Consider the following 26,844-nt stretch of genomic DNA (forward strand, 5'->3'; position numbering starts at 1 on the left):
TGGCCGAGGTATACAATGGGCCTCATTAGGACCCTGGCGGAGAGGGTGTTACGCCAGCGTAGTGCATGGCGTACCTCTCCGCCATACTACGAGTTCCCGTAGCGCCATGGAGGTTTTCTCCGCCTGGTTTTACCAGCCGGAGAAAACCATGGCGCTACGGGACCTCGTTGTTAATTACGCCACCGTATTTTACGGTGGCGTAATTAACTCCTTCCCCACTCCCATTATGCCCTATGGGGCGAAAATGGGAATGGGGAAGGGCAGAATGGGGATTGGGGATTTACCGCTCCGCCGAGGTCGGAATGGGGCGGTAAATCCGCCAACCCCCATGGCGCTATCGGCGGCTTTCCGCCATGCTTCGCGGTGCATTTAGCACCGCGAAGTCCGCCTGGGTCGTAATGAGGCCCAATGTCTGCGAGGCAGTATTGCAACTTTCCTTTGTCCACCTTGTATCCCTTGGCAGCCAATACGTTAAGCAGAGTTACCAAATCTTTTCTGCACTCTTCTGTCTTGCTGCAGACAAGTAAATCGTCTACGTATTGTATAATGGTGCTTTCTACATCTGTTACCGATATCTTCTCGTAGTACTCTATTGAAAATACTTGGGCTTTCACATATCCTTGTGGGAGTCTGCGGTGTTCATATCTGTTGTTCCCTAATGTGAAGGCTGTAAGGTACTGCGACTCTTGGGCAAGTGGTACAAAGAAGAAGGCATTTTTCAAATCAACTACAGTAAAACAGGTTGTCTCTTTGGTTATACTGCACAATATTGATGCCGGGTTAGGCACTAATGGGAACTCTTTTTGGATGACGTCATTGAGTGGGCGGAGATCTTGGATCATCCTCCACGCCCCTCCTTTTGCTTTTTTGATCGGAAAAATTGCTGTTACATGGGGATGTCGATGGTACTATGATACCTTGGATTAGAAGTGTATTTATTGTTTGTCTGATACCTTCCTCTGCTTTTTTGGATATGGGGTATTTTCACTCTGGGTGGGAGGGCACCTGGTTTTAGTTTTACCTTTATGGGAGTCGCCTCATGTAACAATCCCACATCGTGCGGCACTGTAGTCCAAATTTCAGGTGCTACCTTGGCCATGTCTTCCTCAAATATTGTCAGTGGGGCCTTTATGCTAGCCATAAGTGGGTTGTGCACTTCTCTGTACTGGATCATAATGTCACATGGTATGCTTATTTCCGTTATTATTTCTCCATCCCCCTCGTTGTCAGTGAACGATTCTTCATCAGTTATGTCTTTTAGCATTATGTTGGGCTCTATGCATAGCACAGCTCTCCACTCGCGTCCCTGCGTGTCCAGACCTATGACCACAATGCGTCTGTTTGATACTTGAACTGCCTCAATGTCTATAGATATAATTGTGCCTGGCACTACATCGGTTGGTGTGATTGGGCGGAATATGAAGCCTGATGGTATTCTCCACTCTTTTCGCGTTATTTCAGGTACTACTCTGGCTAACACCTGTATTCCATAAACAAACATATCCATGTCAATGGGGATCCCTCGCACTGTAACTTCGTTCATGGTCGTGCTTATCAGGAGTGCTCGTACTGGGAATACCCCCGGCGTCGAGCACACTATCCCTCGTTTGGTGAAAGCTATGGTCATGTTCAATCGGCTGAGTAAATCTCGTCCCAGCAGGTTGATTAGCGCGTCTTCGTAGTACAATAAGGGTGCACGCACTGTTTCCCCCCACTGTTACATCAAGCTCTTTTGTGTAAGGAACTTTTAAAATAGCCCCAGAGAACCCCTGCGTTTCCAAATTCCTGCCAGAGAGCGGAAACCGCCCTTCCGTAAGACACAATTTTTCTGCTCCAGCGTCTACCATAAAGATAAACTGTTTCCTATCTCTGCCGCCACTAGTGGTTCCTCATCAAATAGGGTGGTGGATAGGACTGGACACGCAAGTGCTCCCTGTGGGCTGTCCTAATCTTGGTATCTTTGCTGCCCCGGTGCTAGGGAAACGTTATCACCCATCACTCTCACGCCGTGGATTGGTGCAGGTGCACCGTTTGCAGCTGCTACAAAAGGGTTATTGTTTGTATTCCCTACCGAGTTCTGTCTTGCCATGGGCTGTGGTGCATTGTGCTGTTGTGGTTGCTGCTGCTGCTGCTGTTGTTGTGGGGCTGGCTGTCTCTGTTGCATTTGGGGTTCATAACAATACTGATCCTGCTGTGTCCCCCTCTCCCCCCCCCTCTTTCCCATTGAAGCTCCATAAGGGCTACCCGGGTTCATTGTTCATGGGCTGCTGCCCCTGGAAATACCCTGACGGTCGCATTCTACAGTCCCGTACATAATGTCCCCCACCTCCCGCAATTACAACATGACCCCTGTTGTCCTCCTCTCGGTCCTTGCCCACCATATCCTCTGTTTCCCATTCCTCCGAACCCTCCCCTCTGGCCACGGTACCCACCTCTTCCTTGGGGGACGGTCTGTCCTGCCACTGTGATCCTTGGCATGGCTGCTCCTCTCCGTTCCACTGTCCTTGTTGTCTCCTGCCCACAGCGCCGCTATCCCGACTGGCCTTCCTCACGCGTTTTCCTCTCCCTCATTCTGTCTGCGGTTACACTGGCCTTAATGGCGGCGACCTTCACTAACTTTGTCTGCACCAGTTTCGCTTCATCGGCCAACCTCCTTTGTGTAATCTCCTTTTCCTTCTCTTTGATCCTCCTACAATGATGTACAATTATGCTCTGAATTTCAGGCCAACCCTTGCTTTCTATCCCAGCTATTTTGTCCAAGGCCTTCTGCACCTCTTTCGGCAGCCCCTTTTTGATGATAAAATAGAACAAGGCAGTGGATTGATTCCATGCCGTGCCAGTTTCGCTTCTCCCCAGGTCTTGCACCCGCAATATGAATTGCGCAGGATCCTCGTTCTCCTCCATTGTACACTGCATCACTGAATGTAAATCTGGAAATGCACGCCGCAATGCGTCCCATACTTGTGCTCGAACATTGTTGAATGGTGATCCATCGTGACGGTCACAGCTCATTGTTACCCCTGGGAACCCTGCTCTTTCCCATATTGTCTGCTTGGTCCCCGATCGCTGATACTAACCAGCTTTTTACATCACCTATCGCTAATGGCACGCCTGCTGTGTTTTTCTCAGATGCATGTATCCATTTACCTGCCCCTCCCGTGAGTGGGGGGAGGGGTTTTAATAGGTTGTTTTTGTCCATTTGGGCCCACAGAATATAGTTTGGCCCACCTGCCCCCTTATGCGTCAGTGGCATCTGTAATTTCTGTTTCTTTCCTGTTTTGCTGGTTATCCCTTTCTTGGTTTTACTTACCAGTATGTTTCCTGATTGCTGTCTTAATCTTCCCTGCCATAATAGTGGTGCCGGTGTTTCTAGGTAATGGCAGTTTGGCAGTGGGGATCCTACCGCGGCAGTTGCCTCTTCGTATTCATCTAAATCATCCCATACTTCCTCTATTTCTGATTCTTGATCATTGTTGCCCTCCTGCTCCTCCTCGTGCTCGCTGCCCTGTCCTCCTCCATGGCCTTCACTTCGTTGACTCTCTGGGGTAGCTGGACATGTAATCTTCATTGGTTCGTCATTCAACTGAAACAGGAACTGTCCCATCTTCCATTCTTGTTCCCGCCTTTGCTGTGCTGACGTCCCTTGTGATGATATAGATTGTCCTGAGGCTGCTGGGGTTGTGTTGCTTGTTGTCCTTATTGAGGGTGTGAGATATGCCATTGACAGCGAGGGTACCTCCCCTCCCCCTGGCAGCATTTGTCCTCATGTCGTATAGTGCTCTTAACCGTGTTATTTCCATTTGTGCGTGTGCTAGTTGGCGGTCTAAATCGCCTGTTAATTGTGCTAAGTTCACAGGAGGAGCGCTCGTTGGGCCGTATAGGCCTCCTTTGTCATATGGTGGGGGTGCAGGAGCTGTTGTGCCGCACGGAGGAGTGGGGGTGGGTGGTATATACAGTGGCTCGCTAAACCCTACTGCTGGCCTGGTCATTAAGGGATAGATTTCCGTTACCTCACTCTCACTCTCACTCTCAGTTGTAGTTGTTGAGCACTCGGCTTTTGGTGTCCAACTTACTACTTCCGGCATTTTCTGTTTTTCTAGCATACGGCTTGTACCTACCTCAGCCGTGGGGGGCAATCTCCTCGAATATTTGCCAAAGGTCTAATACTTCCCTTTGGTTCTGCAACTGTTTCCCTTTGTATCGTGCTAGCAAATGTGTTGATACTAGATCAATACTCTTTTATCGAATGACCCTCCCTCTGGCCAAATCGGTATAACACCGTCCCCTTTGATTTCAGTAATCCATTGGTCATGATACTTCTGTATCCTGTCGCTATATAGTGGAAGGTGCTGGCAGATATGTGCTAATGGCGTTACTCCCCCATGGTGATGTTTGTTTGCTTCCTTCCTTCCTTTCTTGTATGTTCTGGTACCCTCGAGTCTCCTTCCACCCCTCACTCGATTATGCCGGTCACAATGTGTAAAACACGTTTTTACCAATACTAGCAGTTATTGCATATCACATTCACTGTTCTGCCTGAGGAAAAAGAATATTCTAAAACTACTCCGAGTCTACTCAATATACGAGACCCCTACTATTTTCTCTTTATCTCTATTCTGCACTTGGTCGGGACAAATGCTATGCGGCGCTGCCTTCTACCCTGTTCGGGCTAGGATACCGCTTTTCTTCTCACTTTTTACAAAACCTAATGGCCATATAAAGGATAGATCAGAAAAGCCTCACACAGACCCTATTCTTGACTACCTTCCTCCGTTGCTAATTCCCTCCTTCCCATATTTTCCCCCCTTACGTTCCTTGAAGGTTTCGCAACCGGCACTTCACGTGTTCAGTGAGGTACTCCGAGGGTCACCGCTCAGGTCCGTCCCCCAACCAAGCCGTGGCCCGCCTCGGCGAGCAGCTTTTTCGATCGGGTATTCGTCAACCGGGAACCCTTGACCTTTTCTTCGTGGTATGCACAGTCTGGTCAACCGTGGAGGCGATGGTTTTGCTGGGGGCGTCCTGGATCTCGCTGCCGTACGGTGCAGGCCTCGAGGCACCTCTCTAAATCGCGTTGCGGGGGGGGGGTCACCAAAATGTTAGTGCCTACCCCGTCTTACTACGTGCAGTAAAGAATAAAACTAACAACCAAACCCCTGACGGGGAATGAGGCACAGAGAACCGGCTGCAAGAGTTCAAGGCAGGATTTATTTCTAAGCTCAGAAATATTCCAAAGTACTCTCTGCATCATAATCATCATTATACACTCTTATAGTATTCAAGATAAATCTAACAAAAAACACTGTTGGACCCGATTGGTCAGGTGGTGTGGTGCTGTAGGTGTGGGTGGCATCTCTTCCTCCTGGTTGGTTGATCGGCTGACGAGATGATGGACGTCAGACATCTGTGCTCCACGCGGGTGAAGGTTATGCTGGGGTGAGGCTGTGGCCACCACATAAGCTAACATGTTGCATTGCATGTTTCTAAATAACAAACTATATAAACGTTTTATGCTTGTTGTCACATTTCTACACAAATCACACATAGAACCTTATTGGCAGTACACTCGGGTCATTCATGGCTTTAATTGGAGGCCTTTACCTTTATTATGCGTTTATTGAAGGGTTAGGCTGTTTTTTACACAAATCTCAAGCTTGGAATTTTGTTAGTATAAGTAAAAATATATTGCGGTGAAGTTCTAGTGTTAATCGTGGGTGTGCTGGGTGGGTATCGCAGCGCAGGCGAGGGTCTGGCCCGTGAAAGGGATGCCTTGTGAGAATGCATGGTGGAGATGGCAATTTGTTACCCTAGATGGGGTTGGGTGACTGTACATTTATGGAGACGAATGAGCAAAGTGCTTAGCTCATGCTCGTTCACATTCTGACTCTCATGCAAGGCAGTGATCTCAGAGAGAAAGGTTACTTGTATCATATTTATTAGTTGTTGCAAATGTCTTCAACTTCAGAGTGAGAATGGGATCGCTGAACTTTTCCTCTGCGGCGGGGGAACAAGGGTGGGGGTCATGTGCCTGCGCGTCTCGTGTGCCTGTGCCCTTGGCTGCTGCAAGCGAAGGGAAGCTGTGAGGCCTGGTTACCAAGAGGAGTCGGAAAGGGGGCACAAAAGATGGATGCCCCGTTCCTCGCAGTGGTCCCATCTATGCAGCTGTCAACCGTGGTTAACATTACATAAAGGCAAGGGGTGAACCCACTACTGGAGGCACGTGGTCCAAACCTTGTACTGAGGAGTGTACAATGCGAGGGGCCTGGGGGCCCTTCGGTCCCATACAAAAGGCTGTTATGATCTCTGTGATGTGTAATTTATACTTTAATACTTGTTAGTGGCTGGTTGGTGCCGAACAAATACACTAGACCGTGTATTCATGTAGAGTTTACCGTCAAGCAAAGGTGCAGCGGTAGAGTTCTACAAATGGTCCCTCAGTGTTTCATGGTGGAGACTGGTGTAGCGGTGTACTGAATACACTGCTTTAGAGAAACGAGAATCACTATGGAAATCCTGGGCACAATAAGTTGGCCAGGATGTGGTAGCGCCTGTGAGTGGCAAGCAGAATCCCCAGGTCTGGGAGAGAAAGGACGGAAAAAATTCCGTCAATTTAAAATAAATGAGATGTCAAAACAAGGGTGATGCTGAGTGTTGGAGCATGCGTGATGACAGTGAAATACAAGGTGCCGGGATGCATGCCTCAAGTAATAAACTGCGTGCAGTTAACACATAGGACTGGGTGACCCATCAGGCGGTGGGATCGGGGCACGGTACCAGGTTATTTGTGTGCACCATATATAGGCAATGCATGCGTTTATGTCTGTGCCCATGATGTAGTGGGGACGTGGACGTTAAAAACACATTTTCAAGCGTCTGAAACTTACTAGGTGATGCCTACGAGATTGAACGTGCATGGCATTTGGAGGACATGCTCAATGGGGTGCGTGCGGCAGATGGATCGTGCATAAATCCATGTCCGTACCCGTGGGGTAATAAGGGCGTGAAGGGACCCCTGTGATTGAACTTACTTGTAGGATCCGCGAGCGTCTGACTCTCACTGCGTATGCAGCAGTGTGTACTGAGAGTTGCCCTGGAGATAAGTCCCGATGCTGTATGGTATGCCCCGCCGCTGCCAATAGGGACAGGGGAAATGTAACAGCAATGATCCTATCCATGTGCATAACATCCAACGGAATTAGACCCAAGCAACATTTGATCCATGAGAAGTAATGACGTAGTCTAGGTCGAATGTGTAAGGCACCAGATGCATTTTACAAAGATTTTTTTCAGACATTGTGTTGGATGCTATGGTTTGTGGAATACAGTATAGTACTGTTTCATAATTTCATGCAGGTGCAATGGATGTCTGGTTTTGACAATTCGATTAGGTACTAGATACTAGTTTCATCAAAGAGGTGTGTCTGTACACAACTAAATTAATTGTGTGGTATCAATGATCAAATCCATGTGCAATAAATCAACAAAATAAGACCCAAGCAACATTTGTTCTGTGAAACGTAATTGCGTGGTCTGTCACAGATCTCGAGCACCAGATGCATTGTATGTAATTTAGACAGCCGATCGCATTTGCTTGCGGCCATTCAAATACTTTGTTCAGGCAACGCAGCTATGGTGCGCTGGGGCACTGATGGGAGCACACTGCAACCCACTTGCATTGAGAAGGGAGTCCACCAGGGTTGTGTGCTGGGTCCCAAGCTCTTGTGCATTTTCATCAATGGGATTATTGCTTATTTGGTGTCTGTATGTAATGATGTCAGAAAACTGACTGGTCATAACCGTCCTTCTCTCTCTTAAACAGGTAGGCGCCACAAAACAATTTGAGCTATTCGAGGATTTCCGTGGGGGAAATGGCCTAGCCATCAATGCCGCAAAAACTAGTAGCATGGTTTCAGTGTTTCGGGGGGGGGGGTGTGAAGAAGAAACCGAGACCCCTAAGGTTAGGACTGGGAGAAGGTAGCGTAGATCGGGTCGACCACTATCTAGGCTTGACGGTGGCGTTATCCTGCTGTTGGGATCTGCACATGGTCACAGCAAAGGTCTCATTGGCTATATACAGTGAGGCCTTCGAGCAACTTTGGCAATGTTGCTGTCCTACAAAGCCCAGGCCAGACAGGCACGATCTATGGAGCGGAGCAATGATGGCGCACACACTGTTTACTACTAACTACAATTGAAAATAAATCTGACGAACATGCTGGGTTTCCATTTGGCTACCCCGACTATAGCGGTTTGGTTTGAAACGGGGATCCAAAGTCTACATGCCGACAGCAGCCAATTTATTACTGAGTTTGCTTGTGGTCAAATGAACTTTTAGTTAAGTATAGGGAGGCCGTGAAAGGTGTTTTGACGCAGGCTGGGGTTGCGGCTCTTGAGTGGTTTGTACATATGAAGGTAGAAATGAGAGTACCAGGCTTGAGTGAGCTTTGGTGCATTCCCTTAGCTATGACTGGTGCAGTCCAGAGAGGTGAAATCAGTGATGTGGAGGAAATTTGAATGCAACTTTGTTGCTAAAGCCGAAGGTTCAACTGCCTTGCTGCGCTACTGTAATATGAAGCAGAATATGGGTTATGAGGGCCTTGCTGCACTACTGTAATATGAAGCAGAATATGGGTTATGAGGGCCTTGCTGCGCTACTGTAATATGAAGCAGAATATGGGTTATGAGGTGTATTTGGGTTTTGTAAACACCAACTAAAAGATCATTGTATGCTAAATTTGTAATGGGGCCCTCAACCAATCACTAGCCTCTAAGTGGGACCATTCTGTTTTTTCGACTTGCCCCCCTGTGTGTTTGCCTTTGTGATTTCTGCTCCGATTCTAGCGATGTGCCAGTAGTTTTCTCAACATGTAAATATCTTGTGTGGGCATTGAGACTGAGAAGGAAAAGTCCTTGTTGATTATATCTGGGGACAATTTACTGTACTAATCACCATTGCCAGAGGTGTTTTCCTCTGTTTTTGATCTGCACTATTGGCGGTTATTGCCTTGGTATGAGTGGGTATGCATACATCTAAAGAGTACTTCTTGAATACTTGACATGATTCACTAAATTTTTATATTCACTATGTCAGCCATCAAACACTCCACTGACATCTGCCTCCTCCTTGAAGACATTGACCTCGACATTCTCGCGCTTACTGAAACATGGTTCAATGCCAGCTTGGTCACTGCTTTTGACTCTTCTCCCTGATGGCTACGAGATCATTTCCAAGTCATGACGTACCTGTGCTGGCAGTGGGGTTGCCCCTTATCCCTGAGTGGGTTCCTTCCTCCTCCTTCCTCCTTCCTACCCACTCAGCTCTACTCTTCCTTTGAGAGCTTGGTTTGCAAGTTGGTCATCTCTCTCTCTCCCTCCTCCTCCTCCTCTCTGACCATTGCCACGGTCTACGGGCCCCCTGGTGCTACCACCCTGTGCCTCTATGAATGGGCTGATTTCTGCTCCTCTCTCCTCTGAACCTCCTAAACTCCATTCTTGGGCGACTTCAACATCCCCTTGTACTCTATCACAGCATTCACTCTCTTCCTTGACCTCTTCACCTCGCTCTCCCTCTTTATTTGCCCTTCTGGTCCAAACCACACAACAGGACACTCTTGACACCCTCATCCACTCTGACCTTTCCCTCTCTCCCGCGCCACTGATCACACCTCTTTCCTTGTCAGACCACTCTCTCCTCCCTTCTTACCTGGGTTCCCTCGGCCCTTTGACCGCACCTCCTCCAGCCCTGCCAATATCATTCACAAACATCTGTCCGATGAAACAAGTGTCAGGTGCTGTCTTCACACCCAACTTCATCCCCCTTTGCCCCCACCCAGACTCTACAGCATCCTCCATCTGGCCATTGCTAACACTCTGGACATTCTTGCCCCATTCACGAGGATCCGCCTGAAACCTGCTTCCCAAGCCCAATACCTGGTATGACTCTGAACTTGCAGCTGTGAAACACAAGTGCAGAGCTGCGGAACTGAAGTGGCAAACCTCGGGTTCACCCTCTGACAAACTGGCCTGCCGCCTACTCCAAAGACGATAAAGACTACCCGTGCCAAGAAAAGGGCCCACATCCAGGCATGGGTATCTGGTGCATCCAACAACACGGCTGAACTCTTTAAAATCTGCAGGGAACTAGCCAAGCCTTCTGCAGTCTCCTCCTTCTCTTTCGTCCCAAGGCCCTCTGCAATGCACTGGTCACATACTGGACATCCTGAGCACCCTTGCTACTCTCTCCTCCAGCCTCACTCACTCACTACTGGTAATTTCCCCTCCTCCCTTGTACACCCACTCCTGAAAAAAGAACTTCAGTAGATCCCTACCTGTCCAACCAACTAACGCCCATTTCCGTCACCCCTTCCTTGGGGAAACTCCTTGAGAAGCTGGCCTTCCCCTAACTTACCTAACATACTCAACTTGTTGGCGGTCTCCACAACCATCAAGCTGGATTCCGAGCTCCCATCTCTGGACACACTCTACTCTGCCTTTGACACAGTCAACCACTCCATCCTAATAAAACTGCTCCATGAAACCCTTCATATCTTGGAGCAGGCACTGGACTGGCTGACCTCCTTCCTAACTGATTGTTCGTCCAAGTTAATCTGGGCACCTTCTCTTCACCTATCTTTCTCCACCTGTGGTGTCCCCCAGGGCTCCAATCTCTCCCCCCCCTGGCTTTTTAACATTTAACTTTCTCAGCTGGCACTCCTCATTTCCTCCTCCTTCTCCCCCAGATTCCAGTATTACACAGATGAGACACAATTCTTTTTCCTGCTGACCCCCTTGCAGACTGCTTATCAGCCACTCAGTCCTGGTGCACTTCCAACAATCTGTGCCTCAATGACAGCAAGACTGGCCATCCTTTATGGGCGCCCCCCTTCATCTGAAGCCACAAACATTGGAGTTCTCTTTAACTCCTCTTTCCTTCCTCCCGCACATTCAGGACATTGCCAAGAAGTTCAACTTTCAACTCTTCCTTCTCAAAGGAATTCTCCCATTTCTCACTTTCCCACAAATGCTCACTGTTACCAAAGCTCTGGTTCTCTCTAGGCTAGACTAATGCAACAGCCTTCTCTTGAATCTACCCTCATCCTCTCTATGACCCCTGCAGCTAATACAGAATAGGGCAGCAAGATTTATCCTTGGCCTCAAGCCTAGGGACCGCATCGCTCCTTCCCTAAAATCTCTTCACTGGCTATGAGTTGCAGTCCAAATCCCTTTGTATCATCCAATACGGATGTCTGGGGCCACGCTATCTACAACTTGCTCATACTAAATACTCACCCTCCAGACCTCTACATTCCTCTGGTACCAACTATGTGCGGGTCAATCGTTTCTCTAAACAGAGGGCTGGAGGCAGATCTCCCTCTTATTTAATAGCCTTCCCCTTCTTCTTGAGCCGGATCTCCTCAAATTCCGGAAGCTCCTCAAGACTTTCCTTTTCACCTCCTCTGTCCCTCCTTCCCTCCTCTGCTAATCTCAGTCGCTGTGATTGGGTGTGGAAGGCCAGGGCCCCGAACACCAATCGCCTCTGCCACTGCCTGCGCGCTGCACTTGCCTTGACCTGAACCGCCTTCGCCACTGTAGGCCTGCACTTTTACACCTGCTGCTCACACCCAAGCACTTCAGCACTTACCCCCCCCACCCCACTCTACCCCTCTCCTCTCTGCACTTGCACGCTCTGAATGCTCACATGGCCTAGTAGGTTTGTCTTTATCCTCCAGTGTATTGTTTTCTCCCATGTTCCCTCCCTGTTTCCATGTGGCCGCTTTGAAACACAATTTACTTCTTGTACAAGCACCTACACATGTTCAATAAATAAAAAATAAACCAATGCTGTGCAATAGGGTGTAATATTTATGAATGTTGAGATTCATTGTATTTTTATTTTATTCTTTTTACAATACAAATTGTATGTGCCTTTATGACATTGTATGTCAAAATAAAGCTTTTATGGTGATGATAATCTCCTATACTTGCTTTTATTCAGCAGACTCTGGGCTCAGCCATTCATCATGATAAACCCTCCAATCATACACAAGCCCTCTAGCGTGGAGCCTTTCCCTGTTACGTTACGTAGACCCAGTGGCCTTTAAGCCCTCTAGCGTGGAGCCTTTCCCTGTTAAGGTACGTTGACCCAGTGGCCTTTAAGCCCTCTAGCGTGGAGCCTTTCCCTGTTACGTTACGTAGACCCAGTGGCCTTTAAGCCCTCTAGCGTGGAGACTTTCCCTGTTACGGTACGTAGACCCAGTGGCCTTTAAGCCCTCTAGCGTGGAGCCTTTCCCTGTTACGGTACGTAGACCCAGTGGCCATTAAGCCCTCTAGCGTGGAGCCTTTCCCTGTTAAGGTACGTAGACCCAGTGGCCTTTAATTTGAAGAATGTTTTGTAGTGAGTCAAGAATCTTTAAAGCCAACAGATGAGTATATTCCAGTTGTGTGGGAGGTTAGGTGTTCTTTCCCAATCTGATCACACTAATACAGTGGTCTTCAAACCTTTTCATACTTAGCCCCCCCCCCCACCCCTGCTTTAAGTAAACCTATCATTTCTGGCCCCCCACCTACAAGTTGCCCCCTCCCCTTTGGTGGGGCTTAAAGGATGTCCAGGGGGGCCCATGCTCTTTACAATGTAAGCAAATGTTCTTCTGCTTATATTTTCCATTAAAAAGCAGTCACCTTAATCCTTTAAAAAAAAACATCTGGGGCCTTGGCTAGAACTACACCAATCATGATAGGGTGACGACTACCTTCCACCCCTTAATCCCTGTTATGGGTGTGTGCGGTATAATTCCTATGCAAGCTTGTCCCCCTTATTCCAATTAAGCTAAGAACCACCACTAGGGTTCCTAAATTCACTGGGATCCCCTAGTTCGGTTGCAGAGGGTCCAGGTGTCGTGGATGCAGTGGTCACTTTCAGTCCCTGGATTGTGTCCCGCTAAGTGGCGTTTCCTAGGACTGATTAACAACATTCACCCAGTAATGGGAAGAGATTGTCAGACATGGGGATGTTACACTTCCGCTTTCTCTCTGCCTCACCTTTGCTGATGTCCCCGACTTCTGGACATACTGGCTAACTGGCCACCCACTGATATTACAGGTTCAGGCTCCTGCATGATCAATTGCCCCTGCACTGCCTCCGGGCTACCCAGCCACTTAAAGGACTGTATCTTCAACCCTGCAATCCCCTGACTCCCTGCACCTATGAGCCATTTCCTGGCAGCACTTACTAGTTACTTGCACTCTCATTCCCTCTTGCCTCCCCCCCCCCCATCGGCACTTCTCCCGCTCCCTTCCCCCTGCACTTGCACTTTCTGAATGACACGAGGCCTAGTAAGATTGTTGTTTTGTCCTCCCTGCCTTGGCTTTTCGTGCTTGTGTACAGGTGCGTTATAGATGACTTATCATATTAGAAAAGCATGCTCTGATAATCAATTATGTCAAACTAATTTATACTTTGCGGTTAGGAAAGAGGGTTATCAGATGAGAATCCTGTCCCAGTCCTGAGGACAAAATAGTAAAAAGAAGCCAGTTAACAAGAGAAGTCAATGTTAAAGGACATTTGTACTGCGCACTTTCACCACTGTAGTGGTCCCTTGGCGCTCTGGCGGCTCTGAAAGAGGAGGGGAGGATGAGTTAGTGGGAGGAAGCAGGAAAAGTGCAAGAGAGCAGTGATGTGCTGTTGGCGGCCTCAGCCCGGTGGGTCCGTTGGCTGGGCCTGGGGGTGTTTGCGGCCGGTAGTCGTCGTGTGCTGTTGTGCAAGGCTGTGTGTTTTTGTTTTGTTGTTGCCATGTAGTGAAGTTTGTGCGGTAGGTTTTGGTTGTGTTTGGTTTGAGAGGTGTATGCAGAAAGGGAAATTGTTAGTAGGGTTGGTTAGTTTGCATCTCTATCCTGAATTGAAGCGCTCGGTTTGCGTAGTCTCCCCTGTTGCGGCTCTGTCCTGATCTGGGTCTGACTGGCATGCAGGTTCCATACTCCCCTAGTCCCCGCCTCTAATATGCTCTCTGATAGCTCCCCTTATCCTCCATTTAGACTCTAGTGGTCCTGCCAATGACTACCTCTCAGGTAGTGGGGGAGATTGCCAGTGTCTCAATAATTCCACACCAATGTGGTACCTGGCGGTAAATAAATTAAGGGGCGGGCGAAGTGTTGGTGGGGTTAGTCGACTCAGTCTCCGTGCGTGCCGCCTGTGTTCCTGTCTATCCGATGTCACCCGTCCAGCTGCCGTGGGCTTTACTCTCCCCGGTCAGGGATGTCCATGTCTTTTCGATTTTAGTTATCCTTTTTACCAGTTTTGTTTTCCAGTCTGGTGTTGTAGAGCCAGGTTTTTAGTGATTTCCTGAATTTTAGGTGATCTTCAGTGTTATTTCCTTTGGGATGTTCCAGGTTTTTGCGGCTAAGTGGTAGAAGGAGGTGCCTCCAAGCTTTTTCTTGACGTATGGTTTGAGTTCCAGGCGGATTTCGTTGCTCGATCGGAGGGGTCTCGTTGGTTTGTAGACTGTTATTTTCTTCTGTAGGAATTCTGCTCCTTGTCCGCTGAAGTGAAAATAATATATAAAAGGGCATTACCCAAACCAGTTGGGGGGGGGGGGAACACACAGAGTGGAAACTAGTCCCCCCCAGGAGGTAGGGAAGACACTGTATGAACAGGATAAAAGAGGAGAGAGTTTTAGACCATCAATTCATGACTAGGAAAGCCTGATAAGGGGTCAAGATACCCCAACTCGTGAAAGCCTGAAATTAGAGACTGGGAAGGGGACGACAATGTGAGGAACCGCTGCCAGAGAACATTCTAAATATAGGACCACAGAAAGCACGAAAACTAAGAACTGATCTCGGAGACGATTCAAGGAGACTATGTCAAGAAATATCTGTACCACAGAGAAAAGTAAATAGATTATCTGAAGAGAAGACCAGGCAAATATAAAACTCTCCTGGTCTATTTAAATTCATTTGATATAGTGGTAGGGTCAGATAGTTGGTTTGGAAGGAGGACACGTTTACATTAGACTTCCTGACAAATGACTAGCACGTTCCTTTAGATGGGTAGAGTATTCCCTCTACCAATAGGGAAATATGGGCCTTTTATTTATAATTTCATTAAAAATATTAATGTCCTCAGTGTGTCCGACCCACCACACAACTCAGTAGTTACGGTTATGCTGGGTACCAAGTATAGCGCTAGCAACTCTGTAACATAACCAGTGTATTTATAAAGCTCACGTTCACCCCCGTAGGGGCATCTTGGCGCTAATAGCTGTTTATTGTTACCCAACTTAATGGTACTCCTATCAATCTCGGAAGGAAGAAGGGCTGAGGGAACCTGCCAGGATTCGAACCTGTGACCATGAGGTCAAACAAAGGCCCTGTAGTCGATGCATTAGTCCACTGAGCCACAGACCTGGCTGTTCTGGTTACGTCGGGGTACCATATCTCCCTGTGTAGTTTCATGTAACTGTGTATAGCGGTAGAAAATCGGTAGTTCTCGATATTGTTTATTTGTAATGCGCCTATACACAAGTGTTTTGTGGTGTAACAAGACTGGGGGGTAGGGTGGAAACAAGGGAGACGAAAAGTGATCTTACTAGGCCATGTGATATTGAGATCATACAAGTGCAGTAACCAGAAGTGCAGGAGGGGCGAAGTGCTGGAACAAGGCAGTTGGGCCCGTGACAAGCACAGGGCCGGGGAAGAGAAGGGGAACAAAGCTAAGTGCAATTGAGAGGGAAGGAATGGCCATCCGGTCATGAGCAGGCCGGGGGGGAGGGTGGGGCTAGGGAGGGCGGGCGTGGTGGGTCTGGGGAGAACATGGGTGGATTGGACCAGGGGGCTGGTGCCCTGTAAGCCTCTGAAGGAACCATGCCAGGGCAGAGGGGTAAAATTGGCAGGGGAGAGGGAAGGAAAAGAGAAAAGGGAAGGTCTTGAGTGACTGTGGTAGGGGAGTAGGAGAGGGAGAGAAGAAGAAAAGGAGGGTCTTGAGAAGCTTCCGGAACTTAAGGCGATCTGGCTCACAAGGCCATCCCAGCGTAAGCCACCTGTGGAGGAGAGCTCTTTCCCCTTACTCTCTGCTTGGAGAAACATCTGATCTGCGGAGAGTTGGAGCTCAGTGACCAAAGAGCTCTAGCAGGTAGGTATCTCGGGAGAGAGAGTTGGAGGTAGTGGGGTCACATGCCCCAGAAAGCCTTGTGGAACATGCAGAGGGTCTTGAATGTAATCCTTGCAGCATCTGGGAGCCAGTGGAAGTGCTTGGTTTCGCGCAAGAAAAAAAATAGCTTATGCCTGACCCCTCAAGGCCATCCCTTTTCTCGCATCACCCCCCCGCCTCTCAGCAATGGCGACCATGACTAGTTAAGGGTGAGAGGTGTCCAAACGTGGGAAAGAGTGTCAAGGCTCCAGCAAGGAACACTCGTGCAAAATTGTGCAAGTACCTTGCACATAATAGCAATACCTGATAATGATTTGAGTGCCTTCCATTTGAATTGACCGCCTGTTGTCTTTAACTTTCATTGATACCAATACCTGTAAAAAGAATTGTATTACCCAAAAGCAGTTGGCTTTTCTGTACTTCTCCCGATGCGGTTGGAACACCAAGAATGTCACCCTGCCCTTTTATAGCACGCCCTCCGTCAACGTCTCGTGCAACAATCATCTTTGACTATTCAATAGTTGCACAACTGAACCAAACCTTAAAGGTTTAGCACATCATTAGCAAACTATGGATAACACTTTAATTATTGACTAGCTCTCCTCTAAGAAACATTATTTCTCTTTGTTTACCTAAATTGAACAATCATGTTGTGAAAACCGACCATCTTACTTCCCTTCATTACTAAAGGAGGGGTGACCAGATGATTGCATGTTATGTGTACACCCCTTCTTAGTTTTGGGTATTAGCTGGTGCTAGAAGCCAATGTTTTGCCTTAGAATATCGTTAAGAGGGAGATCAGATAGATGTGAAGGACACACCGCTTGTCTGTTTGGCATTTTACTGACTCAATTGACTGCCTATTGCCTGGTCAATCTCTATGGCAATTCCCACTCACTACCTACCCTTCCCCACCCAAAACACATCCTTCTGAAACCTATTTGAATAAGCTCTGTCTAGCAGCAACATCAAACGTTATGCTGTGTATATAGGGCCTGCCAGTGTTATTTTTATCTGAGAATGGCTCAATTGCAGCTGTAACACAGCATGTCGTCAGACAACCGATTAGATATAAATGTCACATTAAAATCTCATTAGTGTCTTCAAATGTGTTCATTGATTTGCAGTGTAAGTCTATTTGTATTTATAAGGTTTATATAGCGCTTTAATCCAAAGTGCTTTACATTATTTCAACATGATTACAAAAAATAATGAAATAGACGCATATTTACAAACATGAAACAAACCAATGAAGCAATATGTAGAACAATTTACCTGGGTAGTAGGAAGGTGAAGGGAGGGTGTTAGGGAGAATTCTCTGTTTAGGCTGAATTTCCTAACCTAGTGAGTCCCCCAGCAGCTTTGCTGGATTTTTGGGGTTTATTTTTTTTTCTCCTGCCAAGAGTGAGACTCTTTTACCCTCACTCTTGGGCATGATTTGAGTGTTTCTGTGACTTATGTGCTATGGGGGCATTTTCCCCATAGGCTATCCTTGGTTTTTGAATGTGTGTTACACTGCACCCTCAGTGCAGTAACACAGGGGTGTCATAGTGACCCCCAAACATAGACTCCGCACCCTGGGACTGAGTACTGTCTCCCTGGGTCTGTAAAGTCACCATTGACTTTACTAGTCTTGACTTATGAACTAAACCAGTACAAACCATCATACTGTGGAAGTACTGGTAGGGGCAATTAGATTGCCCCTGGGTCTGTTGTCCCGTCCCCCCTCGCTGAGTTTCTGGCTGGTGGCAGTGGATACCACGGAAATATTCCACCGGAATATTTCCCAATGGGATTTCCCATTGATTTTAATGCACCACTTTTTGGTGCAAGATACCGCCGGTTTATTTAATATAAATTCACCGGTTGGGATTTTTTGCCAGAACTCACCGCCAAAATGGCGTCTGTGTTCACTTGTAACCCTGAACCCGAGTCGAGCCTTTGTTCCACTTTTGGCGGGCTTCTGCACAGAAGCCCTCCAAAGTGGTGCCACTATATCTGGGGCTACAGGATGTGTGGGAGGGGGATTTAGGCACCCTGGACTGAGTTGCCTTGGCAATTCAAGTCGCACTCTTGTAAGATTGGCCCAGTGGTGAGCCCCCCGGCTCACCACTTAGCATGTTTGAGTGACAGCTAGGAATGGTGAATGGGGGTTTGCTGCATAAAAGCAGGGCTTTGGGGACTGGAACTGAAGAAGTCACCACAGGACCTCAGAAGCCGAAGAGGGCGAAGCTGAGCCGACCTGCAACGACGACACCACCGGTGGAGCCCTGCTGAACCGTCTCACCACTTCCGAACAACAGAGGAGATCTCCAGTCCGGAGAGTCTTCTTCCCTTGACTGGTGGGGACAACCAGTTTCTGCCTCCTTTTCGCCTCCCTGGAGCATCTCGTGGCCGCCTTGCCTGTGCCAAGCACCCCGGCAACTGGGATACCACTTTTTACCTCAACCGCGAAAGAGGGCTAACATCCTTTTAACCGGAAAACTCCACGGCTGGTTTCTTCCATGGCAGTGCAACGACCTTCAGCTTTCCTCCACGTCGAGATCTTCTCTTCCTCTGGACGACGCCGCGACTTGCACCCACTGCCAGGACCTGCCACCGCTGGAGGATCCTTTCCATTTTAAAGGTACTGTGTTCCGCCCGGCTTCCCTTGACACCGATTGTATGAGGTAGATTTAGCCCTCGGCTCTCGAACCTGGGTAAGCCTGGGACACCCTAACTAAACTTTTCTGAACTTAGCAAAACCTTTCTTACTCACCTGTAAAGACTTTTGAAGACTTTGTGACATTGTGTGATCTTGGGCATATTTCGCCTGGCTCTCCCTAAAGTGGGCCTGGCAACTGAACTTCCTTGCTCCTCAATAGACTGCCTTCCTGAACTTACTGTGAGCCTCTGAAAAGTGTTTTGCCTTGCTACTTTCTTAATTCTGCCTTTTTCCCTCCCTTTTAACTAACTTGTTGGAGTGCCATCTAACGTTAAGCGCTCACCTCTGTCTGGAAATAAGTGGTGTTAACTAAGACTTGTCCAACAAATAACTAGGGATGTACATATAGTAATAGTGACTGTGTTTTGAACTTACTTACCTTTTCTGTGCTAGTGTAATTTATGAGTATCTTAAATAATTATATACTTTTACACCCAGCTCTGGTCAGTGTTTGCTTTTATACTGTGCCTCTGTACCATTATGTATGCTCTGTATACTGCCTAACTTCTTGAGAGAAGTCTGACTGCTCAGCCACAGCTACGAGGTAAATCTGGGTGGTACAGACTGCTACCTAGTGGGTTTACTGCCAACACCTGTACTCTGAAATCTTTTGCAGTGGTCCAGTGGGAACTGCACAGGTTTCTGCCTAACAGAGGGGTGAGGAGTAAGGGAAGAGAAGAGGGAGTCAATATGGGGAATATAGATGAAGTTTCAAGTGGATAGGAGGAGGCATAGGAGGGAAAGGAGAGGGTAGGAGGGAGAATAGGATGTAAGCGAGAAGTTGAAGGTCAGGGCGGGGGATGAAGAAGAGATTTCATGGTGGCGCGGATTTCAGCATGCCAAGAGATTTCATTGTGCCAACTGTTTAGCATAAACAGTTGGCACAATAATGCACACATAGGTTCCCGTGGTATTTGAATGATATGGATTGTTGAGATTTTGTTTGTTTACATTGTTTTGTTGTAAAATAAAAAAATGTAATTTTGTAATGGAGGTTTGCTGACATGTTAGGCATTGTTTGATTAGCCTTAAGTTTGTGTGTTTTTGAGAAAGTTAGGGTTGCTCTAGCTCATCCTAGAAAGATGGATTAAAGGAGGCTTTCGGGCCCTCTCTATTAAAGAAAGATCATTGAATCATTCAGTAAAAAATGCAGGTGTCTTGACTTTGCGTTTTACAAGTGGTTGGTGGACCTGTGGCGTCGAGGTACTTCGATCTTTGTTCTGAGTTTACCTTTTCTAGTGCGTATCAATTAAAATGGATGATTTTATAATGTGGATTTTTACGTTGTAGGAAATGTGTATTCATTACCTTGCGTACTTCTAATGTAAACACACAACGGTAATAGATTGTAAGTAATAACCAGACAATTTGGGCTTGGCTAACAATTACCCAACGGAGAAAGATTTACTTATAACAAATTTATGGAGTCCATTTGCATAGAATACATTAATTTGGAGACCAACAATAATGTGAGTTGCTTCACAGATGTCACCCCAGTTTGGTTTTTAGTTTCTCAAGTAACGTTGGTGCTCGCTACTTAATCTAGACCATGATAGCTTTGCATATACACCGTCTTAGACTATATGCTTGCCAAAATGGCATCTCATGTGAGCCTACACAGACTCCCAAACCTTCCAACACTACCCAGCAGGGGAATGTCAGAAAGGCAAGAGGACATGGATCATCTGGTCTGGAGAGGAGTATGCCTTGTTCCTCATGCATACCCAATGCAGAGGACGAGGGCTGTGGAAGGCAACAGCACAATACCTGTGAGGCTGAGGAGAGAATGAATGAGCAATCCATATCTAGGCTTTCCAGAGATCTCCCACCAACCCGTTGCTCAGGCATTCTGCAGGTTTGCCCCTACCATGGTGGGATGGTCCATTGGGCAGACGTCCTGGGAAAAGGAAGCATTGACGATAATAGCCAGGCACTAGAGTACAGAGAGATGGACATGGCTGAAGGCAGCAGCAAGGTGCGGTTTAATAGACCAAGCACTGGCGGGCAAAGTTATTCACAGTATCACGGCAGGCTGGTGCGATATTAATGATGCAGGGAGGCAAATGGCCCGGCCATGCACAGCCTTTACTCCTGCTAGAATTACATTGCCAACTTGTGGTAGTGTTCAGCTGTAGGTTCCTGACAGCCCAGCTGAGAGCAGTTCACCAACTTGTGAAACAATGCAAGGATCTGGGAAAACCTGTGCATTACACTTGTGGTAGAGGAAGATGATAAAGATATGTCTCGTGAATGAATCAATGGTCTTTGCTATGTTGGGAGGGCACTGGGGTCAAGGGCAGGAATCTGGCTCATTCTGCTTCTTAGTAAAGAACCTCAGTGATGGAGTTTTTAATTAGTTTTCACTAAGCGAGTTCAGCAGCACGCGTGTAGAGACTAGGATTGGGGGTGTTGCGGTACAGCAGGGAATTCTACTTTTTTATTGCAATCTCTTATTATAGTACATGTGGCCAGATAAATGGATCAACATTTGGGGAGCGCAGAAATTGGATTTAAAGGGGACTCGATTGATATGTGCCACACAAGGATATGGTTAGGCCAAGATTGATGAATATTGTCGGTCTTGACAGCCTAAAAAGAGGTATTGCTTCAGGAGGGTGACAGCCTAAGGTGGTGGCTACGCAGATGATGCACCTGAGAACAGATGAGGGGGAGCTTGTCTTGTAAGGATTATCCACTCCGAGCATAGAGCACTCCCAAAAAATGATTTCATTGTGTCACCTCAAACTGGTGTTTGTCCCCATACTGGAATGATCAAAGGTTCTCGCATATACTGTGGTGATAGCTACCTACACTAGACCCACAATAAATGTCGGTCTGGCAGAGAAACAGGTGGACAGTTGGGGTGACTATGCATACTATTAACATGTACATACATCTTATTCCAGGGTCGCTGCCATATGGGTTGCAAGAGATGCATGCTTTGGAATTCTCGTCCCTTTTAGGTCATGGATCTGTGGGATTATATTGAGTGGATTCCCCTGGAGTAGGTTGAGTAGAATCTTCACATTAGATCAACGGGAATCATGTGTGTAATCACTAAATGGTGGCATCAATTTGTGGATATCAATGGTGATGGGGCAACATCCCCATTAGTTACCGGGATGTGATGAAAGCAGTTTTTGATCCCAGCACAGAGCGTACAAGGGCACGCTGAGATTGAACCTAAGGTGCAAGGATCAGAATCCACAAAAAGGGGTGTGGGTCAGGTATGGGGAGCCTGGTAAGTAACAGACACATAAACACCCAATCCTTAACAGTACAACAGTGTGTGTACCACCTCCTGTAAACGACACTGGTATTTTGTACAGGGAAACTGAAGTGGGATCCCTCTGGCCAGTTAAATTTAGTACTTGGCAAGGGGGCATTTATATAAACGATTAGGAAGGCAAATGGGGTGATGGTGTGGAGTTCGAGTCTTTCATACACTTTTTATTCTTTTGATCTCTGACACAAACTCCAAATCCATCCCTCCTCTCCAGTTTATCTAGGTTTAAAGTCAATGTTTTGAATGTAGTGGCAGCATGGCATGTGCCATTCTCACCATGGGAAGAGATTGGCGCTTTCCTTTTTAAAATCACAATTCTGTCCTTGTTTCCTCGATAGTGCTGTTTGTTGGGTTATATTATTCATGTTTGGGCCAATACACAAGTCATCAGTGATTATGTAATGGACTGGTCAAGCAGGCGTCCGATTGGTGGCAAACGCCTGCTTTTTATCATTTGTGTATGGAAAATGGGAGCTTCCATGTGCTAATTTAGTCATTTCTGAATAAAGATATAAAATATGCATTTAGTTTGTTCACCAAGCCTGTGTTTTTTCCCTAGCGTTTTGGATGCAAAACATTTCTAAATAAAAATGAATCGTATTATTCCTGCTGCATGTTACCTCTGTTCCACTAAATGTTCCCATTGGAGCACCACTTCTGCCACCCATTAGGGTGCCTTTTCCCCAATAGATTGCACTTCAAAGTCAAATAAGTTACTACGTAACATCACTACTACTGGGTAGAGTCTTATTAAATATGCTGCCTGCAATTGTGAACGTATTGAAACTAATAATGTGCTTCTCCTTTTACGTTAATAGGTGACAGCCCCAGAAATGCAAAAAAAGTGATTGTTCGATTCTCTGGACTATTGCGGTGAAAAGCCTCGGTCTTGGAATATGCAATTTCCAAGCATCTTAGAAGTGCGCACATTTGGGGTGAGGTTGACTTTTCAGAGTAAATAGGGACTGGGCCTGCGAAGCCTGTTGATACATGATGGCTTCCATCCATGCAACCCCTTTGTGGTAACATCCAGTAACCAAGCCTGTTCATTCTGTAAATCCTGGGGGAGAAGTATATCTAGCATGAAAATGACTGTGTGATGTGCACTAAGAAAAGATTTTTCATTTGAGCTCTGAATTTGGAAAAGGTTAATTGAAAAGGCTCCTCTTAAGAGAAGGCACCTGACAAAATAAACTGGCAAGGCACGTTGCACGTGCACAAAATGTGGGAACAATTGCCATCTCAAGAACATACTTACTGCCCACATAAGGCTTTTCACCTATGTCCTCATCAGTACACTGAATTTGATAACTATCATGCAAATGGACGTCATTATCGGCCACGAGCAAACGAATAATGGTGAGAAACCTTATGAGTGCATTCAATGTCAGGAAGGGTTTGCTACAAAGCGAGAGCTTACTATCCACCAGATAACACATACAGGTGAGAAGCCTTATGAGTGCATTGAATGTGGGAAAGGATTTGCTCAGAAAGGACACCTTATTAGCCACCAGAGAACACATACAGGTGAGAAGCCTTATGAGTGCACTGAATGTGGACATGGGTTTGCTCAGAAGGGAGAGCTTACTATCCACCAGAGAACACATACAGGTGAGAAGCCTTATGAGTGCACTGAATGTGGGAAAGGGTTTGCTACAAAGCCAGTGCTTACTATCCACCAGAGAACACATACAGGTGAGAAGCCTTATGAGTGCACTGAATGTGGACGTGGGTTTGCTCAGAAGGGAGATCTTACTATCCACCAGAGAACACATACAGGTGAGAAACCTTATGAGTGCACTGAATGTGGGAAAGGGTTTGCTAAAAACAGAAATCTTACTATCCACCAGAGAACACATACAGGTGAGAAACCTTATGAGTGCACTGAATGTGGGAAAGGGTTTGCTACAAAGATAGTTCTTAGTGGGCACCAGAAAACACATACAGGTGAGAAGGCTTATGAGTGCATTGAATGTGGAAAAGGATTTGCTCAGAAAGGACACCTTATTAGCCACCAGAGAACACATACAGGTGAAAAGCCTTATGAGTGCATTGAATGTGGACGTGGGTTTGCTCAGAGGGGACACCTTACTATCCACCAGAGAACACATACAGGTGAGAAACCTTATGAGTGCACTGAATGTGGGAAAGGGTTTGCTACAAAGATAGTTCTTAGTGGGCACCAGAAAACACATACAGGTGAAAAGCCTTATGAGTGCATTGAATGTGGACGTGGGTTTGCTCAGAAAGGACACCTTATTAGCCACCAGAGAACACATACAGGTGAGAAGCCTTATGAGTGCACTGAATGTGGACATGGGTTTGCTCGGAAAGAACATATTATTAATCACCAGAGAACACATACAGGTGGGAAGCCTTATGAGTGCATTGAATGTGGGAAAGGGTTTGCTACAAAGCAAGTGCTTACTATCCACCAGAGAACACATACAGGTGGGAAACCTTAAGAATGCATTGAGTGGGAAAGGGTTTGCTTGGAAGGGACATCTTATTAGCCACCAACACATGCAGGTAAAAAAAAAATGCAGAACTGCGTTGTGTAGGAACTGGCTTAGTCATAAGGTACGTCTTAAATTGTCAAATTTTTATACTCCCTTTTTGCAGTGATTCTTAATGGCCCCTCTTCAACTTTTCTCTTTCATGCAAACGCTTGGTAACTCTGCTGTGTAGTAGAATAGGGCCTCATTACGAGGTTGGCGGTAGCCGTCCCTGTATGGCATGCATGGCTACCGCCACCCGTGAATGGGCAATTACCGGCCCATTACGAGTTGAAAGGGCCGTTAATTGCTTATTCACGGGTGGCGGTGGGCAGAATGGAGATGGGGTGTATGGATGCACCGTTCACACCGTACCGCTAAAGTTATAATGAGGCCCATAATGGGGGTGTCTCTAACTTATAAAATTATGTGCTTACCAATGACTATGAATGGAACTGGATATCTGGTCACTGGTGTGCTCCCATTTAGTCATGAATGAGGAAAAAGGAACGGAGGTCATGGGAGAGTGGCTCCACTACTTACGATGGCCTCCATGTCTTTTCTGGTGCAAAATGCATAGAGCTGTGCCGAGCTCCCTGACGGCAGAAATGTTTCTAGAGAACAGCTGCACTGGGATATGGATATCATAAATGAGTAAACTGTGGCAGGAAGGTATCCATTAGAAAAGCCTCTACTGGGAATTAATTTGTCCACCCCCATAAAGTATTTTTACTTTCAACATCAACACACAGGGATTAAAATACTGCAAATTTCAATTATTTGGAGCCCTCCTGAATAATAAAAATGGAGAAGGCTATATTCTCACATGGCAATTAGACTAAGCTTGGCACAACACATGAGCAAAGACTGTTTTGCAAAGGGAAAACATGGATAATGCCTCATAAAACTGGAATCTCCAATATTACTCTAGAAGTCAGCTTCCAAGAAATGCATGCCTCACCAGGAGTGCCATCCTCGCTGAATGCTGCAGTGTTTCCACTTTGTGTAGTGTGTTCTACAACTCTAGTTTCCTTTTCTCCCCAATATCCCCTCTAGTGTATTACACTATTGCCTATCTCTGTCGGAGATTTAGGATTAGTAGATGGTTCCCTAGCCTGGGATCGACATATGGAGGTGCAATTACACAAGGGAGGGTGCATACCCACTATTAAAGCACTAACTTAAAAGAAATTGGTTTGATGAGCAGGGCACAGAGAAGATGTCAAATTATGTGGACATGTATTTTAGAAAAGTGTCATTTTGTGAATAGAGTAGAAAGGGCAAATGGAATAGAAATATGCACTGTGTTGTGAGACAATAAAAGTCGTGCAAACCTGGAAATGAAATGGTGCCTTTCTGTCTGAAATGAGAGTTGTGGGTGTAATATCACAGCTGTTCTCTGAATTCCAAGAAGGAATAGTGTTTATAAAATAACGCTGATCTTGGATAAACTGACATGTCTAATGTAAAAGTCTCCCACTGGGATTCATACACTGAGTGAAATGCTGATGAAATGAATATTGAGCTTCAGCCAATATGTCACTGTTCACATTAAAAATAAATTGTTAGGAACTCCATTTGTGTTTAAATCTCTTTCCCTGACTCTGTGTAAACTGCCTCCTGAAACAGAGGCGATTCATTTGTTTTAATTAGTGAGACCACCTCTATTCCAGATTTATGCTAGAATGTATTTATTTTTGGGTTTGTAGAGCAAGCTACAGCCCACAAGTATCGAGGCGCTATAAGGACTTGTAAGAGAGCTTGCTTGAGGGTTACAGGAGTGCATCCCATGGAGAAATGCGTAATACAATTTGCTTGTTTACAGGCTAATAAATTACTTTACAGAACAAACAGTAAATGAGCGACGGGACGAACACAGATAGAAGAATGCATAGCATGATGGGATGGGCCATTCAGACAAATAGCCTGGTTTTGAAGCTGCATGAGAATCAATCATCCTGATTAGGGCTGGGATGGTGTTCCAAAATGTTGCGGCCATGGTTGGGGAAACTGGTACCCCCAGCACGTGCTCTACATGGGAGGTGCAGTGATACGATTGGCATAGGCAGACCTAGATGGTCTGGAGGCGGTCTGTTTGGTGATCCTGTGTGCTAAGTAGGGGGTCGCCGGCCATGAAGACATTTATGTGTGAGGGCCAGTGTTTTGAAGACCATCCTTTCCTTGACAGCCAATGTACCTGCCTCCTGACCCCAGAAAT

General features: G+C 46.6%; 1 protein-coding gene across 7 annotated transcripts in view; it reads left to right on the top strand.

The window, feature by feature from the left end:
• Nucleotides 1-26,203, top strand: part of LOC138498516 (zinc finger protein 615-like) — an 80,800-nt gene extending 54,597 nt beyond the window's left edge. For 6 of the 7 annotated variants that reach the window (XM_069622292.1, XM_069622296.1, XM_069622294.1 and 3 more), the window contains one exon: nt 22,950-26,203. In XM_069622292.1, the coding sequence (XP_069478393.1) occupies nt 23,448-24,596 (1,149 nt within the window). In that variant the 5' untranslated portion in view covers nt 22,950-23,447 and the 3' untranslated portion in view covers nt 24,597-26,203. Of the gene's footprint in view, nt 1-12,315; nt 12,350-22,949 lie in introns of those variants that run through there. The other variant, XM_069622298.1, reaches the window with a different exon arrangement.
• Nucleotides 26,204-26,844: the final 641 nt, after the last annotated feature.

This window comes from Ambystoma mexicanum, chromosome 5q, assembly GCF_040938575.1.
Source record: "Ambystoma mexicanum isolate Mex_15411 chromosome 5q, UKY_AmexF1_1, whole genome shotgun sequence".
In the NCBI taxonomy this organism is placed as follows: domain Eukaryota; kingdom Metazoa; phylum Chordata; class Amphibia; order Caudata; family Ambystomatidae; genus Ambystoma; species Ambystoma mexicanum.